This window comes from Pelobates fuscus, chromosome 5 (assembly GCF_036172605.1).
Source record: "Pelobates fuscus isolate aPelFus1 chromosome 5, aPelFus1.pri, whole genome shotgun sequence".
In the NCBI taxonomy this organism is placed as follows: domain Eukaryota; kingdom Metazoa; phylum Chordata; class Amphibia; order Anura; family Pelobatidae; genus Pelobates; species Pelobates fuscus.
In genome coordinates, this window is record NC_086321.1 from 3,534,752 (window position 1) to 3,554,338 (window position 19,587).

The following is a 19,587-nucleotide window of genomic DNA, read 5'->3' on the forward strand; positions in this document are numbered from 1 at the left end:
GCCTAATTGCCTGTGGGCGTCTCCCTTGCAGGGGAGCACCGCATAAAAGCAGAGTACCTGCCATTAAACATGAGTTCTTCTTGACCCTCAACACGTAGTCTTGTCTCGTGATTGGAGGGGACAGCTATATTCACACTGGGGACTGCTATGTGCTGCATATTCCCTTGAGCTTTAAAATCACTTGGCTCTTTTGAGAGCTTGATCCTGTTACACTCTCCTTGGTGGAGAGGTCTTCCCCACACGGTCCTGGATGCTGGAGGTTCATGCAGGGTGGAAGGAAGATGGCGAGACTCCAGTTAAGCTACGGCGGTTGTGAAGTCTGCGGTGGTTGTGGTGTCTGCTGCAGTGTTTGGAATCCTCAGGAAGCGCTAGGAGCATCAGTCAACGGAAGGTGTCCGCTACAGACGTTACCTCCCACATATCTCCTCCCCTTAGATTAGCAATTAACACAATTATACAATGCATACTTTTCCCCACTTTTTAGATGTACCCCAAATATGTGTGATATACCTTTAATATGGTACCCCCTGGTAGCCCTGATCTGGGTGAGGAACATATCCAAAAATCACCCAGATCAGACCAGGGGTTCGGGAGTTATGGGAAGGTAAAGTTTTGACCGACCGCATGGGTAAGGTAGCCGAAAATAGTTCCATGAGATCTGGCTCTGCAGTCGGTCTCAGTTCGTGCCTCAAAAGTCCCAAAAGGCTATACCATCCATAGTGAAGTCGGTAACCGGATGAATCCCCTGGTTTGTGGAATTCATCCTACCGAACGACGGGCCGTTCGTGTGTTTCAATGGCACTTTCTTAAGTCCTGGAGGTCTTAGCGGTGCTCGGCTAGTCGAGTGTCTGTTTTGAGTTCCAGACACTCGATGACCAAACACCGCGGTTCGCGGGTTTAAGATGGCCGCCGCCACGTGTTCGGCTGCCACCCAGGGAATGTAGCAGCGTGTTTGTATGTGAAAGGGAATATGAAAAGCAATCAGGGAGGTAAATTACATGTATTCTTCACATCAGGGTGGTCCGGTTGTTCGGTACTTTGTTCGTATTGTGAATTTAGTGGTTCACCTGCAAGCTGGTATATCTTTATACCGAACAGAGTCTGGCCACATATAGTTATATGTAATTATGTATACTACAGGCATAGAAAAACTCTGAAGTGCCAACAATAAAAGAAATAGATGGGACAGCCAAAAGGGGTTCTGCTACAGGGAGTTATGTAGCTCTGGAGGTCTCAGTGGTGTTCGGTTGTTTGAGTATCCGATTTGAGTTCCAGACACTCGACGACCAAACACCGCTGAGATTTTCATGCGTAAGATGGCCGCCGCACGTGGTTCGTATGCCGAACGGTGACCACACAGGCACATCCAATGTATCAATTAAGCTGCGGTTTACAGAGTGTGAACGCTTAACGAGGCGCACACTTCTCACTGGTGAGGTCTAATGGTTCGGTAGTTTCATTCTATGAAACTACCGAACAATCATATGAAAGCTACATACACTTTACAGATATACAGGGAAACGGTTACACAAATAAATTTTCAATACGAATTCCTGAGGACAGCCTTAATACAATCCGCTACAGTGCTTTTACAGGGTAATTCAGGAACTGATGACAGAATAACATTTTAGATCTAAACAGAGGAATTGATGGAATTTCTCAAGCTATGGGTTTAATCAATCCCTGTGTAGCGGAATGGATGCCCTGGCTACACTTTTTTCCCCTTTCGTTCGGCTGTCTGTGCACCCCTGTTCGACTCTGTGTGGTGCCCTTGTTGGCACCTTCTGATCGCCGACCACCCCTGGCTGTTGGCCATGGGTTGATTGTTGGTGCAGGTGATTCCCCTGTGTGGCTGCCGTTCGTACGTGCTCCAGGAGTTGGCAGCCACTTTATCTCCCGGGGAACATGTACTGGTGCCCATCCAATTTCCCGAACAGCTATGAGAACAGCGTTTGGGAGACAATAACTACCAAACAAGGGGAGCATTCGCTCCCTTAAAGTCAGGGGGAGCATTTGTCGGTGTTCATGTGAGAACCCCCGAAAGATGACCGGTGATTGCCTTTTCTTTCTGTTTCAGTTTTGGGGCATCACCTAGTGGCCGACCGGTCGAAACTTCATTCGAATGGCGTTCCTGAACCACCTAAGGGATCTGAGCAGTATTTCGACAAAGTGGGTGCTCAGACTCAAGCTATTCGGCGACATGACTTTCGTGGGGTTCCTATGTTATTGCGATTTGTTTTTATGGCAGGTTGTAATATTGTGTGTGTTTTCCTGGATCTGAGAGATGGTTGAGTTATAGTTTTCTCACTCAATTGTCTCTCAGAGACAGAGGCTCCCTTAAAAATGTCGATGTGGAGACCCCATGCTGGCGGTCGGTTCATGAAGGCCAAATTAAACAGCGTTGATTACCAGAACTATGTGACGTCTAGTTGCTGGGGGGGGGAAGGGTCTTGGATTGCTACATTGCTTCTTTCAGCTTCGAGTAAGGAATAGCGAAGATACTTATGCTTGGTATTGGAGCTCTGCTACACCCTGTTATTTGCAAATATCTATTTTAACACAAATAGCCAACGTATAAATATATAAAAAAAAAGGTTTAATTTCTCACAAACAGCTAGTAGTGCAAATAAAGTAATTAATTCAGCAATAGGAAACTCTGACTGTTCTACAAGGTCCAGATCAGAAGCCCATCCGGGACCTTTTATTAGGAGGTTGGGAGCCCTGAGATGAGGATGGAGTCTGTGAGATTTGGACAGGTAACAAGGAGCTGGAAGAAGAGGGAAAGTCTACGGGTTCAGAGGGTTCCCCTAGGAAGGACAAAAAGTCCAGCATTGTTCGAGTCCTTTCCTTGGGTATTCCTTTTGAACGTAGAGACTGAGATGATAACAGAGTGGAAGAGTTGGCGATCTTCTTGTGGGTACTTGGATTCTGTTGTACGTTTTGGGATCTGAGCTTTTGTTTACTTGTTGCGTCAATATTTAAAGTTTTGGAGAGTTCGGACATTCCCCTAGACACAGTTGCTGATAATCCGGGAGAAGCAGAGATCATCGTCTGGGCTCCTGTGGTCACACCGGAAGACGATTCATGTTCTGAAAGACCAAGACTGTTTGACCACTGAGAGTTGGTGTCCATGTCAGAGTGTTCTGACTCAAAACTCAGGCTTGAGGTAAAGCTACTAGAGAGAGTGCTTCTACTATGAGCTCTCCGTAACTTCTGAATGCGTCGACGCTCTCTGAGAGACTGTATTTTACTGTTTTGGTTTAGGCCCAGGTAGTCATTCCACCAGAGTTCCAGCTTCCCCTCCCAAGCCGCAGTTAGCCTCTGGCTCAGTGAATCCTTCCAGCGTTGTGGACAAACAGATTCTAAAGGGTTGTGCTCTTTTTGAGTCTTAATTTGCACCAGTGTTCCTCGCCTCATACTTTCACGCAGTTTTCCACGCAGATTATCCAAATCCTGTGCTGGGTCTATTACAGCTAGAGTATGGATGAGCTGGTTTATATAAAACTTTGGGCGCTGTTGTCGTTCAGCTTTCCCACTACTGTAATCCTGGAGCAGATTGCTGAACCAGTGTTTGTATCGCAAGCAAGACTCAGAGCTTAGGGAAGGTTTGGTCTGGAAGGTAGGTATAGGTGCTGTCTTAGGAATACGATCAATATTGATGGGTTCTTCCACAGTTCTTGTCTCCTCTGATTCAAGATCAAATCCAGCAGTTTCATTGTGGTGATTGATGCCAACTTCATGATATGCGAGTGGAGTACGAATTGATCCTGGTGGTTGAGTTTCAGGTGTAAGACTTAATGCTAGAGCCTCTTCCTCAGAGCCAGTAACTACTGCACAAGTTTCTACAGAGGTGAAATCAATTTCTTCTTCTTGAACACTAACCACAGCATTCTGTGCCGTAGTTGGTTGCTGAACGGAACTCACGCTATGCGGTGTACATTGAGTACTGGTGCAGTCTGCCTCAGGTGTCCGTGGTACATTGTTTGAGTACTCCTCCAATGTTTGCTCATGACCAGGACCTTGCCATGTCTCAGGTCCTTGGCCAACATACAAAAGCCTCTGAACAAAGAGGTCTCCAGCCTCTGTGAGGTGAAAAACAGTCACGGACTCCTGGTCACCCTTCGTGCCAACAGCAGCCAATCCTGCATGGAAGATAAAAAGGAGCAAGAATAGTAAACCTAAAAGGAAGTTATAACAAGGGCATGTATAGTTCCTACTAGAAGTCTATAATAAGATCCTTTAAACATCTTAATAAGATCAGTTAAACATGCCACCCAAGACTTGCCAAGTCCAATAAACAGAGAACTTCAAAAGAAATGTTTGCATTTACCGGCTATAGAAGATGCTAGTCTCTGGGTCACCAAGTCCTGCTGCAGAGGGAGCAATGGGGGAAGATGCATCAGACTCCCAGCCAACTGTGGGAGAACAAGGGCTGGTAGGAGAAGCTGGCAAGTAGAAGTAGCACCCCCTGGAGGTAGAGTAGTATACAAAGCTCATTAATATCAGATAGAGGAATAAACGCCCAAACCTATTTCCTACCAAACTTAATTTCTTCTTTAAAATGGATTGGCTACACATTTAACAAATAAAGAATGAATGGCTATAACTGTTCTTACAAACATGGACTTATTATATTCCTACTCTGAATTTATAATTTTAGTGTAAAATAAGCAGCTTTATTCTCCTCTGCGGTTGTGGCTGGTCTACCCAACAGTGTACTACTTGTATATTGTAACTCTCTGTATAGTGTACCTGTATATTGTTACTCTCTGTATAGTGTACCTGTATGCTGTTACTCTCTGTATAGTGTACCTGTATGCTGTTACTCTCTGTATAGTGTACCTGTATACCGTAATTCTCTGTATAGTGTACCTGTATACTGTAACTCTCTGAATAGTGTACCTTTATATTGTTATTCTCTGTAGTGTACCTGTATACTGTAACTCTCTGTATAGTGTACCTGTATATTGTAATTCTCTGTATAGTGTACCTGTATATTGTTACTCTCTGTATAGTGTACCTGTATATTGTTACTCTCTGTATAATGTACCTGTATACCGTAACTCTCTGTATAATGTACCTGTATACCGTAATTCTCTGTATAGTGTACCTGTATACCGTAATTCTCTGTATAGTGTACCTGTATATTGTAATTCTCTGTATAGTGTACCTGTATACCGTAATTCTCTGTATAGTGTACCTGTATACCGTAATTCTCTGTATAGTGTACCTGTATATTGTAATTCTCTGTATAGTGTACCTGTATACCGTAATTCTCTGTATAGTGTACCTGTATACCGTAATTCTCTGTATAGTGTACCTGTATATTGTAATTCTCTGTATAGTGTACCTGTATACCGTAATTCTCTGTATAGTGTACCTGTATACCGTAATTCTCTGTATAGTGTACCTGTATATTGTAATTCTCTGTATAGTGTACCTGTATATTGTTACTCTCTATAGTGTACCTGTATACCGTAATTCTCTGTATAGTGTACCTGTATACCGTAATTCTCTGTATAGTGTACCTGTATACTGTAACTCTCTGTATAGTGTACCTGTATGCTGTAACTCTCTGTATACTTTAATTCTCTGTATAGTGTACCTGTATATTGTTACTCTCTGTATAGTGTACCTGTATACCGTAATTCTCTATATAGTGTACCTATATACTGTAACTCTGTATAGTGTAGCTGTATATCGTAATTCTCTGTATAGTGTACCTGTATACCGTAAATCTCTGTATAGTGTACCTGTATATTGTTACTCTCTGTATAGTGTACCTGTATGCTGTAACTCTCTGTATAGTGTACCTGTATACTGTAACTCTCTGTATAGTGTACCTGTATATTGTTACTCTCTGTATAGTGTACCTGTATATTGTTACTCTCTGTATAGTGTACCTGTATGCTGTAACTCTCTGTATAGTGTACCTGTATACTGTAACTCTCTGTATAGTGTACCTGTATATTGTTACTCTCTGTATAGTGTACCTGTATATTGTTACTCTCTGTATAGTGTACCTGTATATTGTTACTCTCTGTATAGTGTACCTGTATGCTGCAATTCTCTGTATAGTGTACCTGTATACCGTAATTCTCTATATAGTGTACCTATATACTGTAACTCTGTATAGTGTACCTGTATACCGTAATTCTCTGTATAGTGTACCTGTATGCTCTAATTCTCTGTATAGTGTACCTGTATACCGTAATTCTAGTGTACCTGTATATTGTTACTCTCTATAGTGTACCTGTATACCGTAATTCTCTGTATAGTGTACCTGTATACCGTAATTCTCTGTATAGTGTACCTGTATACCGTAATTCTCTGTATAGTGTACCTGTATATTGTAATTCTCTGTATAGTGTACCTGTATATTGTTACTCTCTGTATAGTGTACCTGTATATTGTTACTCTCTGTATAATGTACCTGTATACCGTAACTCTCTGTATAATGTACCTGTATAGTGTACCTGTATACCGTAATTCTCTGTATAGTGTACCTGTATATTGTAATTCTCTGTATAGTGTACCTGTATACCGTAATTCTCTGTATAGTGTACCTGTATACCGTAATTCTCTGTATAGTGTACCTGTATATTGTAATTCTCTGTATAGTGTACCTGTATACCGTAATTCTCTGTATAGTGTACCTGTATACCGTAATTCTCTGTATAGTGTACCTGTATATTGTAATTCTCTGTATAGTGTACCTGTATACCGTAATTCTCTGTATAGTGTACCTGTATACCGTAATTCTCTGTATAGTGTACCTGTATATTGTAATTCTCTGTATAGTGTACCTGTATATTGTTACTCTCTATAGTGTACCTGTATACCGTAATTCTCTGTATAGTGTACCTGTATACCGTAATTCTCTGTATAGTGTACCTGTATACTGTAACTCTCTGTATAGTGTACCTGTATGCTGTAACTCTCTGTATACTTTAATTCTCTGTATAGTGTACCTGTATATTGTTACTCTCTGTATAGTGTACCTGTATACCGTAATTCTCTATATAGTGTACCTATATACTGTAACTCTGTATAGTGTAGCTGTATATCGTAATTCTCTGTATAGTGTACCTGTATACCGTAAATCTCTGTATAGTGTACCTGTATATTGTTACTCTCTGTATAGTGTACCTGTATGCTGTAACTCTCTGTATAGTGTACCTGTATACTGTAACTCTCTGTATAGTGTACCTGTATATTGTTACTCTCTGTATAGTGTACCTGTATATTGTTACTCTCTGTATAGTGTACCTGTATGCTGTAACTCTCTGTATAGTGTACCTGTATACTGTAACTCTCTGTATAGTGTACCTGTATATTGTTACTCTCTGTATAGTGTACCTGTATATTGTTACTCTCTGTATAGTGTACCTGTATACTGTAGAAGGATGCTTTGCTGTTCGCATGCAGAACTGACCAGGACTTTATTGGATCGACCAGTTTCACTGCTGATTATGCTGGCGAATATGGGCGGAGAGTCCAACATATGCGCCCATTTCAGGACTGGAACCAGAGGAAAGCGCTCGTCCATGATATAGACCGAAAACTGGGAAGTGGAGACAGACAGATTTAATAGAAAACCAATGTCTTCCTGAGAGGGTCTAGACATCAGCTCAGAATACAGAGACATGGAATGATAAGATGAATGTATGCATGACGTGTTGCATCAGCCAAAAAATGGCGTACACACATGACATGGCACAAAGGCAGCAACAGGAAAAAACCCACAGGGGATCTTCAATATATTGATCCTTATTCCGCACTCGAACCACTGTGCCTACCTGTGTTGTAATGAGACAGTGCGCAGGGTTTGTCTCCCTCAAACAACGGGACAAATTAACTCGCTCTCCTCTCCGACACAAAGCTTCTTTTCCAATACGAAACAAATCCAGGCCTTGGGTGCCACCAACCTAGGGAGAACCAGACTCTCTTTATGCAGGACAATGGAGGGGGAGATAATCGGAAAGAAAGCGAGCACAGTATGTACGCAGACAGCATGCATTAATCGTATGATAAATCCTACCGTACATTCCCCACACTGGGCCATCACCCAGCAATGTTACACATGTCATCAGATTAACGGAGCCCACAGTCCCTCTCATTCTATCTGCTCCTGTAATAGTATGATAAATCCTACCGTACATTCCCCACACTGGGCCATCACCCAGCAATGTTACACATGTAATCAGATTAACGGAGCCCACAGTCCCCCTCATTCTATCTGCTCCTGTAATAGTATGATAAATCCTACCGTACATTCCCCACACTGGGCCATCACCCAGCCATGTTACACATGTAATCAGATTAACGGAGCCCACAGTCCCTCTCATTCTATCTGCTCCTGTAATAGTATGATAAATCCTACCGTACATTCCCCATACTGGGCCATCACCCAGCAATGTTACACATGTCATCAGATTTACGGAGCCCACAGTCCCCCTCATTCTATCTGCTCCTGTAATAGTATGATAAATCCTACCGTACATTCCCCACACTGGGCCATCACCCAGCAATGTTACACATGTCATCAGATTAACGGAGCCCACAGTCCCCCTCATTCTATCTGCTCCTGTAATAGTATGATAAATCCTACCGTACATTCCCCATACTGGGCCATCACCCAGCAATGTTACACATGTCATCAGATTAACGGAGCCCACAGTCCCCCTCATTCTATCTGCTCCTGTAATAGTATGATAAATCCTACCGTACATTCCCCACACTGGGCCATCACCCAGCAATGTTACACATGTCATCAGATTAACGGAGCCCACAGTCCCCCTCATTCTATCTGCTCCTGTAATAGTATGATAAATCCTACCGTACAGTCCCCACACTGGGCCATCACCCAGCAATGTTACACATGTAATCAGATTAACGGAGCCCACAGTCCCCCTCATTCTATCTGCTCCTGTAATAGTATGATAAATCCTACCGTACATTCCCCATACTGGGCCATCACCCAGCAATGTTACACATGTCATCAGATTAACGGAGCCCACAGTCCCCCTCATTCTACCTGCTCCTGTAATAGTATGATAAATCATCCGGTAACACGCCCCCTGCCAGGCGGTCACACGCCCCCTGCCAGACGCCCAGGAGGTCACATTCTCCCTGCCAGACGCCCAGGGGGTCACATACCCCCTGCCAGACGCCCAGGGGGTCACATACCCCCAGCCAATGTGTAGATGTATAAATATATGACACAGGACAAGTACTTATTATAAAAGGCTGGTTGAGTATGGAAGATTAACAGTGTTGATTCCTTGAGGTAGGTACATCAAGCAGCATATTACAAGGTTGTTTCCTCTATTTTATTTATTTATTATTGCCATTTATATAGCGCCAACAGATTCCATAGCGCTTGAGAGCTGTGTGGTGCTGCACAATATGTCCCCATCCTCCCCGCAGCCAGTACAGGGTTAATTCTACATGGTGGCAGTCATGTGTCAATAAGTAGGATATTTACCCTGATGTCTGTGGCTTGCACCCCTGTCCTGTCTGCATAGGTGAGCACCCTTGGGTGGTTGGTGAAATCACTCCATCTCCACTTCGAGTCATCACGGAAAAAGAGGTTGTCCTTGTCCTCTCGAACCTTCTGCAGACTGCAGACAGAAAATGTTATTTCTGCTCTCCTAGGAGCCATTTTTATATAGGAGGGCTTGGGGTAGGGTCTTACCCAGTCTCCACGCTCCATAAATAAAGGGCCCCGCTCTCCGTACAGACACACAACTCTCCCGGCAGGTGCGGGCTGAAAAAGGCAAAGCAAAGTTATTCCATTTGTATTACCATGTGAGGGGCTACCTCTATCAAGATGCAAGTCTGCAAGTATACATTGCACATTGAAAACTGGAGCAGGGAAAGGGGGGCAGTTTATGTAGGGGAGGGAAGGCAGCATGGCCGTTGGATAGAAGGTGTCAGAGGGTTGTTGACATTACCTGACATTGATACAGGTACTGGGATTCTGGGTATTAATTACTTGAAGTGGTCGGGGTGGGCTTTGGGGACAGAAGCTCCAGGAAGCCAAATGGTACGAGGACCGGACGCCAACAAAGACTGTGAACGATCAGAGAGATGTTAATATTTTACAAGTCATCAACACTAAATCACAAACATACACACACACTGCCAGGCAACCCCCATCGCCCTGAACACACACTGCTAAGCAACCCCCCTCTCCCCAAACAAACACTGCTAGGGATCCCATGTGGCGAAACAAACCTCGCCACTGGGCATTGAAGAAGCCTGTTTGCCCGCCTCCTGCCTGCTGACTATGGCCCCTGGGAGATTTGGCCCTTTAAATACAGTATTTGGGCATATTTTATTTTATTATGCTGCTGCTGGCCCTTTAAGAACCATCTGGGGGCATACTGTGGAGTTACTGGGTGGTCACCATTTCATGTATCAGAGACACATGGTGAGAACAATGGATGAAGCACATGGTGAGAACAATGGATGGCGGCCATTTTAACTCACAGACACTGTTTGGACTTTTCTACACGGTGCCATCTCGCGGGTATTTGGTGCACAAAGACATCGTGCAGTAGTTTTAAACTATACAACAGGGGACACATTATACAGTAATTCTTTTTTATATAATCTGTATATGTTCTGCGGAATCTGCATTAAACCGTATCTTCCAAACTACTGAACGGATCTGGGTGAATTTTGGATATGTGGTTTCCGATCTGGTTTATTGCATGTTTTGGGGTCCCTGTGATGTGTTTTATAAAACTGTATTTCTCTGCCTGTGATAATTATATTACCCATTGTGTTCAGTAATCATATCACAGGCAGAGGGGAGGATTTTGTGTGGGAGTGTCTGTGTGTATTGTACGAATTGATTGGTTGTATTTCAAAACCCTGTGGGCAGTACTAGGTTTGTGGATTGGGAATAAAAGAGGCTGTATGTGCCAGTACAGTCAGTTCTGCTTGATCTCAAAACAAAGTGTTGTCTCGTTATTGGTGGAATTGGATTGTATGCTGAGTGCCAGGAGTGTAAGCTGATTGTATGCTTTTCCTGTTCAGCTGTTTACAGCATTCATATGCTTGAGAGCATTTGCATGCTGCTCCAGTTCAGTGGTTGTGGTGTCTGCTGCAGTGCTTGGAGTCCTCAGGAAGCGCTAGGAGCATCCTTCAACGGAGGTACCCAGTCGGGGTGCCATGTGATCCGTTACATCCCATCCCCCCAATAAACACACTGCTGGGAACCCCCCCTTCCCTCCAGTACACACTGTTACAAACTGCCATTTGTAACTGGCCCTTTAAGTGACAAATTGCCCTGCTTCCCTGGGTTGTGGAGAAGCCTATTTGCCAGCCTCCTTCCTCATGACTATGACCCCTGGGAGATTGTGCCCCTGAAAACTTATGGACTTTTTTTTGGGTGTGTATGGCCCTTTAAGAACAGTCTGGGGACATATTGTGACTTTGTTGAACAATACCCCTTTAAGACTATGTCCCCAGACCTGTAAAATAACTTGCCCCTGGCTCTCTCCCACTTGGTTCAGTAAATGGGGCTTACTGAACCAAGTACCACACAGGCGGACCACCCAGAAGTTAAAGTGTGCAGGCAATTTACCTCCCAGGCTGGGAGCCTGCTGTAGGTAAATTGCTGAGCGCTGGGTCGCCGCAGTTCGTGCAAACCAACACGTGGCGGCGGCCATCTTTGTTCATTCGAACGAGGTCAGCGGTGTGTGGAGAAAAATCCATGGAACTAAAATCGGCTACACATTTTACCGAACACAGCAGACCCTTACCTTCTCCTACACTGAACTTTCAGCTGCAGAGACTAAGTCCCGTTCGAAGATTTGAACGCATAAAATATTTTTTTCTGCATAAAATTGACCGGCCGCACATCCCAAATCTATGGAACTGTTTTGGGCAGGAAAATGTGCTTGCGGTCAGTCATAAAGGACTTCCGTCTAACTTTTTATCCACTGGAGGGATTTGTGTGATTTTTGGTTATGTTTATATTTAAAGTATGCGGATTCTAAATATGTAATTATGAAGATTTGATGTATGGTTTTAAAGTTACAGTGTATGTATAAAAACTGTAAATTCCTGCCTGTGATTAATAATGTTAACTATTGTGTACTATAATTATATCACAGGCAGAGGGAGGGGGGGGGGGGGGGGGGGATTTTGTGTGTAATTGCTGGGAGTGTTTTCTGTAATGTACATGTGTTATTGGTGGTTCTGTAAAACCCTGTGGGTGGTCCTATCTAAGGGAAACCTGCATAAAAGGTCCTTTTGGTGCCAATAAAACAGAATGACTTGTCCCTCGACTCATGTTTGTAGGGGACAGCTATAATCACTACAGCTCTTCATACTCCCTTAGCTACTGAGCTCTTGTAAGAGTTCTTGTTCCTGATCCTGCTTCGCCCTGCAGAAGGAAGAGAGATCACCCACTGGACCCTGGTCGTAGGTCCAGGGTGGACAGCAGACGGCGAGACACCAGCCCAGCAGCGGTGGTTCGTGGAGCCTGCACTACTTATGGTGTCTACGGTGCTGATGGTCCTTTGGTGAGCGCTAGGAGCATCCTTTCTACGGTCCAACTTCCAGCAAGCCTGGAGGCAACCGTAACACACACTGCTAGAGAACCCCCCTCCCGCAAAACACACACTACTAGAGAATCCCCCCTCCCCCATACACACTGCTAGGACACCTCTCCCCCCAATACACACTGCTAGGGAAACCCTCCCCTCCATACACACTGCTAGGGAACCCCTCCCCCTCCATACACACTGCTAGGGAACCCCTCCCTGCCCATACACACTGCTAGGGAACCCCTCCCTGCCCATACACACTGCTAGGGAACCCCCCCCCCCCCACCATACACACTGCTAGGGAACGCCTCCCCCCCCATACACACTGCTAGGGAACGCCCCCCCCCCCCATACACACTACTAGGGAACGCCTCCCCCCCCCATACACACTGCTAGGGAACGCCTCCCCCCCCCATACACACTGCTAGGGAACGCCCCCCCCCCCATACACACTACTAGGGAACGCCTCCCCCCCCCATACACACTGCTAGGGAACGCCTCCCCCCAATACACACTGCTAGGGAACGCCTCCCCCCAATACACACTGCTAGGGAACTCCTCCCCCCAATACACACTGCTAGGGAACTCCTCCCCCCAATACACACTGGTAGGGAACGCCTCCCCCCAATACATACTGGTAGGGAACCCCTCCCTCCAATACACACTGCTAGGGAACCCCTCCCCCCCAATACACACTGCTAGGGAACGCCTCACCCCCAATACACACTGCTAGGGAACCCTTCCCCCCCAAAACACACTGCTAGGGAACCCCTCCCCAATACACACTGCTAGGGAACCCCTCCCTCCAATACACACTGCTAGGGAACCCCTCCCTCCAATACACACTGCTAGGGAACCCCTCCTTCCAATACACACTGCTAGGGAACCCCTCCCTCCAATACACACTGCTAGGGAACCCCTCCCCCAATACACACTGCTAGGGAACCCCTCCCCCAATACACACTGCTAGGGAACCCCTCCCCCAATACACACTGCTAGGGAACCCCTCCCTCCAATACACACTGCTAGGGAACCCCTCCCTCCAATACACACTGCTAGGGAACCCCTCCCTCCAATACACACTGCTAGGGAACCCCTCCCTCCAATACACACTGCTAGGGAACCCCTCCCTCCAATACACACTGCTAGGGAACCCCTCCCCCAATACACACTGCTAGGGAACCCCTCCCCCAATACACACTGCTAGGGAACCCCTCCCTCCAATACACACTGCTAGGGAACCCCTCCCTCCAATACACACTGCTAGGGAACTCCTCCCCCCAATACACACTGCTAGGGAACCCCACCCCCAATACACACGGATAGGGAACCCCACCCCCAATACACACTGCTAGGGAACCCCTCCCTCCAATACACACTGCTAGGGAACCCCTCCCTCCAATACACACTGCTAGGGAACCCCACCCCCAATACACACGGATAGGGAACCCCACCCCCAATACACACTGCTAGGGAACCCCTCCCTCCAATACACACTACTAGGGAACCCCTCCCTCCAATACACACTGCTAGGGAACCCCTCCCTCCAATACACACTGCTAGGGAACCCCTCCCTCCAATACACACTGCTAGGGAACCCCTCCAATACACACTGCTAGGGAACCCCTCCCCCAATACACACTGCTAGGGAACCCCTCCCCAATACACACTGCTAGGGAACCCCTCCCCCAATACACACTGCTAGGGAACCCCTCCCCAATACACACGGATAGGGAACCCCACCCCCAATACACACGGATAGGGAACCCCACCCCCAATACACACTGCTAGGGAACCCCTCCCCCAATACACACTGCTAGGGAACCCCTCCCTCCAATACACACTGCTAGGGAACCCCTCCCTCCAATACACACTGCTAGGGAACCCCTCCCTCCAATACACACTGCTAGGGAACCCCTCCCTCCAATACACACTGCTAGGGAACCCCTCCCCCCAATACACACTGCTAGGGAACCCCTCCCCCCAATACACATTGCTAGGGAACCCTTCCCCCTAATACACACTGCTAGGGAACCCCTCCCTCCAATACACACTGCTAGGGAACCCCTCCCTCCCAATACACACTGCTAGGGAACCCCTCCCCCCAATACACACTGCTAGGGAACCCCTCCCTCCAATACACACTGCTAGGGAACCCCTCCCCTCAATACACACTGCTAGGGAACCCCTCCCCCAATACACATTGCTAGGGAACCCCTCCCCCCAATACACATTGCTAGGGAACCCCTCCCTCCAATACACACTGCTAGGGAACCCCTCCCTCCCAATACACACTGCTAGGGAACCCCTCCCTCCAATACACACTGCTAGGGAACCCCTCCCTCCAATACACACTGCTAGGGAACCCCTCCCTCCAATACACACTGCTAGGGAACCCCTCCCCCCAATACACATTGCTAGGGAACCCCTCCCTCCAATACACACTGCTAGGGAACCCCTCCCCCAATACACACTGCTAGGGAACCCCTCCCTCCAATACACATTGCTAGGGAACCCCTCCCTCCAATACACACTGCTAGGGAACCCCTCCCCCCAATACACATTGCTAGGGAACCCCTCCCCCAATACACATTGCTAGGGAACCCCTCCCCCCAATACACATTGCTAGGGAACCCCTCCCCCCAATACACACTGCTAGGGAACCCCTCCCCCAATACACACTGCTAGGGAACCCCTCCCTCCAATACACATTGCTAGGGAACCCCTCCCTCCAATACACACTGCTAGGGAACCCCTCCCCCCAATACACCCTGCTAGGGAACCCCTCCCCCAATACACACTGCTAGGGAACCCCACCCCCAATACACACGGATAGGGAACCCCACCCCCAATACACACGGATAGGGAACCCCACCCCCAATACACACTGCTAGGGAACCCCTCCCTCCAATACACACTGCTAGGGAACCTCTCCCCCCAATACACACTGCTAGGGAACCCCTCCCCCAATACACATTGCTAGGGAACCCCTCCCCCAATACACACTGCTAGGGAACCCCTCCCCCCAATACACACTGCTAGGGAACCCCTCCCCCCAATACACACTGCTAGGGAACCTCTCCCCCCAATACATACATTTCTAGCCCCCTCTCGCAATACACACACTGCCGAGGATCATTAGTTTGAATTATCACTCTAGTAAATGTAGCGGACCCTGGGTAACCCGACTGGTTACCTCCGCTATTAATGAACAAAGAGAACCGTTTCTCACCCAGTAACTGGATGACACATTACTAGGTGTGAACATTCTAAATGAGGTTTCGTGGTGGTCCCTGTTCGGGATGTGAATGGAATCCTTTCGAGGCAGTTACACAAACACAAAGAATGAAACACAGGGTCAAGATAGGGAAAACACACGAAAGGGCTGTCAGGACTGTAACACACATCACAGGATGACCGGGGCAATTCACAGTTAAGCGGTAGTTCCGCTACAGTAAATATTCCTGAGTGAGTAATAATACTAGTTTATGCACGATCTGTGCCCAACTCTACAGTCTGCACGCTGAGATATGACAATGGGTCAGATACCAGACTTCAGAGATCCCCCCCAACACCACACTAGACCCCCGCATTCCTTATCACTTTATCAACACGACCACTTCCCCTCCACACCTACCTTCCTCTGAGAAGCTGGGGCTCCCTGTGCTCACTTGTAGGACCCGGGCTGCAAGATCATACACAACTGGATCTTTGCAAATCTTAACCTGTTTCTCAACAGACCGATCCAGAATCACCGGCTGGAAATCTGATTGTGCTAAGGAGCCTGCAACACAGATACAGGGATATCTACCTACAGGGGATCTACCTATGGGGGGGGGTGGCGGGGGCAGGGGAATCTACCTAGCAACCTGCAGCAAAGAGATTTACAGAGCAACCTGCACCAAAGAGATTTACCTACAGGGGGATCTACACACTGCAGGCTGCGCTCTGGGGAGATCCCCTGTAGGTTGCAGGAAGCTCTGTATCCTGCAACCTACAGGGGATCTCCCCAGGGCGCACCTTCCCGCAGTGAAGGGATCTCCCCAGGGCGCAGCTGCCCGCAGTGAAGGGATCTGCCCAGGGCGCAGCTGCCCGCAGTGAAGGGATCTGCCCAGGGCGCAGCTGCCCGCAGTGAAGGGATCTCCCCAGGGCGCAGCTGCCCGCAGTGAAGGGATCTCCCCAGGGCGCAGCTGCCCGCAGTGAAGGGATCTCCCCAGGGCGCAGCTGCCCGCAGTGAAGGGATCTCCCCAGGGCGCAGCTGCCCGCAGTGAAGGGATCTCCCCAGGGCGCAGCTGCCCGCAGTAAAGGGATCTCCCCACAAAGCTGCCCGCAGTAAAGGGATCTGCCCACAGCAAAGGGATCTCCCCACAGAGCTGCCCGCAGCGAAGAGATCTCCCCACAGAGCTGCCCGCAGCGAAGGGATCTCCCCACAGAGCTGCCCGCAGCGAAGGGATCTCCCCACATAGCAGCCCGCAGCGAAGGGATCTCCCCACAGAGCAGCCCGCAGCGAAGGGATCTCCCCACAGAGCTGCCCGCAGCGAAAGGATCTCCCCACAGAACAGCCCGCAGCGAAGGGATCTCCCCACAGAGCTGCCCGCAGCGAAAGGATCTCCCCACAGAACAGCCCGCAGCGAAGGGATCTCCCCACAGAGCTGCCCGCAGTGAAGGGATCTCCCCCACAGAGCTGCCCGCAGCGAAGGGATCTCCCCCACAGAGCTGCCCGCAGCGAAGGGATCTCCCCCACAGAGCTGCCCGCAGCGAAGGGATCTCCCCCACAGAGCTGCCCGCAGCGAAGGGATCTCCCCCACAGAGCTGCCCGCAGCGAAGGGATCTCCCCCACAGAGCTGCCCGCAGCGAAGGGATCTCCCCCACAGAGCTGCCCGCAGCGAAGGGATCTCCCCCACAGAGCTGCCCGCAGCGAAGGGATCTCCCCACACTGCTGCCCGCAGCGAAGGGATCTCCCCACACTGCTGCCCGCAGCGAAGGGATCTCCCCACACTGCTGCCCGCAGCGAAGGGATCTCCCCACACTGCTGCCCGCAGCGAAGGGATCTCCCCACACTGCTGCCCGCAGCGAAGGGATCTCCCCACACTGCTGCCCGCAGCGAAGGGATCTCCCCACACTGCTGCCCGCAGCGAAGGGATCTCCCCACACTGCTGCCCGCAGCGAAGGGATCTCCCCACACTGCTGCCCGCAGCGAAGGGATCTCCCCACACTGCTGCCCGCAGCGAAGGGATCTCCCCACACTGCTGCCCGCAGTGAAGGGATCTCCCCACACTGCTGCCCGCAGTGAAGGGATCTCCCCACACTGCTGCCCGCAGTGAAGGGATCTCCCCACAGAGCTGCCCGCAGTGAAGGGATCTCCCCACAGAGCTGCCCGCAGTGAAGGGATCTCCCCACAGAGCTGCCCGCAGTGAAGGGATCTCCCCACAGAGCTGCCCGCAGTGAAGGGATCTCCCCACAGAGCTGCCCGCAGTGAAGGGATCTCCCCACAGAGCTGCCCGCAGTGAAGGGATCTCCCCACAGAGCAGCCCGCAGCGAAGGGATCTCCCCACAGAGCTGCCCGCAGTGAAGGGATCTCCCCCACAGAGCTGCCCGCAGCGAAGGGATCTCCCCCACAGAGCTGCCCGCAGTGAAGGGATCTCGCCGTGTTTCTTACCATGTGATTGCATCGTATTGTAATTAAAGGTACAGTATTATAGGTGTATTCCTAAAGCTATCTTTTGTGGAAGCAGAATAGGGACTTGTTATTGGAATACACAGTGAGTCTGTGCTGCCATCTGCTGGCAAGCCTGGGCCCATTAAACACACTTTATAAATTATTCTTGAGTCAGAAAATGGATGAATGTTAGTTTAATTAACCGAAATGTACAATACAATACCCAACGCCACAGGGTATTTCAGCCAATCACTGCCCACCTCTACAGGATATTCCAGCCAATCACTGCCCACCTCTGCAGGATATTCCAGCCAATCACTGCCCACCTCTACACCCCTTAACGTCGCCACCTTGGAGACATAACATATCAGTTGTAAGGATACGGAGCTGGTTCATAGCTGCTCCTCGGGGGTAAATGAGACAGCCCTTCCAACCATCAGAGTATGGAATCCAGGACAGAGAGCCACCAGTGATCGACTCCTTGAACCTCAGCTGGTGCCAATCATCAAGCATGGCTTCGTGGACCACACGTGCCATCATCCTAGGAGGAAAATCCTGCAGCCAATCACAAGTACGGAATGAAAGGGAGCGTAGATGAGACTTGGAGTAAGAGAAGGGACAGCTGCCAAGAGAAAAACAGAGCATAAGGACAAAACCATGAAAGTGATGAGAGGGATTCTAGGAGGAGGGGCCATGGAAAGTGATAAGGAGAGGGATTCTGGGAGGGGACATGGAAAGTGATAAGGAGAGGGATTCTGGGAGGGGACATGGAAAGTGATAAGGAGAGGGATTCTGGGAGGGGACATGGAAAGTGATAAGGAGAGGGATTCTAGGAGGAGGGGGCATGGAAAGTGATAAGGAGAGGGATTCTGGGAGGGGACATGGAAAGTGATAAGGAGAGGGATTCTGGGAGAGGACATGGAAAGTGATAAGGAGAGGGATTCTGGGAGGAGGGGACATGGAAAGTGATAAGGAGAGGGATTCTGGGAGGAGGGGACATGGAAAGTGATAAGGAGAGGGATTCTGGGAGGAGGGGACATGGAAAGTGATAAGGAGAGGGATTCTGGGAGGAGGGGACATGGAAAGTGATAAGGAGAGGGATTCTGGGAGGGGACATGGAAAGTGATAAGGAGAGGGATTCTGGGAGGGGACATGGAAAGTGATAAGGAGAGGGATTCTGGGAGGGGACAGGGAAAGTGATAAGGAGAGGGATTCTGGGAGGGGACATGGAAAGTGATAAGGAGAGGGATTCTGGGAGGGGTCATGGAAAGTGATAAGGAGAGAGATTCTGGGAGGGGTCATGGAAAGTGATAAGGAGAGGGATTCTGGGAGGGGACATGGAAAGTGATAAGGAGAGGGATTTTA

General features: G+C 48.6%; 1 protein-coding gene across 3 annotated transcripts in view; it reads right to left on the minus strand.

Moving 5' to 3' along the window:
• Positions 1–896: 896 nt before the first annotated feature.
• Positions 897–19,587, minus strand: part of TAF1C (TATA-box binding protein associated factor, RNA polymerase I subunit C) — a 33,460-nt gene continuing 14,769 nt past the window's right edge. For all 3 annotated transcript variants that reach the window (XM_063453534.1, XM_063453533.1, XM_063453535.1), the window contains 9 exons: positions 18,606–18,844; positions 16,201–16,329; positions 9,957–10,074; positions 9,698–9,769; positions 9,488–9,623; positions 7,800–7,928; positions 7,390–7,564; positions 4,331–4,468; positions 897–4,142 (listed from right to left, as the gene is read on the minus strand). In XM_063453534.1, the coding sequence (XP_063309604.1) occupies positions 2,680–4,142; positions 4,331–4,468; positions 7,390–7,564; positions 7,800–7,928; positions 9,488–9,623; positions 9,698–9,769; positions 9,957–10,074; positions 16,201–16,329; positions 18,606–18,844 (2,599 nt within the window). In that variant the 3' untranslated portion in view covers positions 897–2,679. The remainder of the gene's footprint in view (positions 4,143–4,330; positions 4,469–7,389; positions 7,565–7,799; positions 7,929–9,487; positions 9,624–9,697; positions 9,770–9,956; positions 10,075–16,200; positions 16,330–18,605; positions 18,845–19,587) is intronic.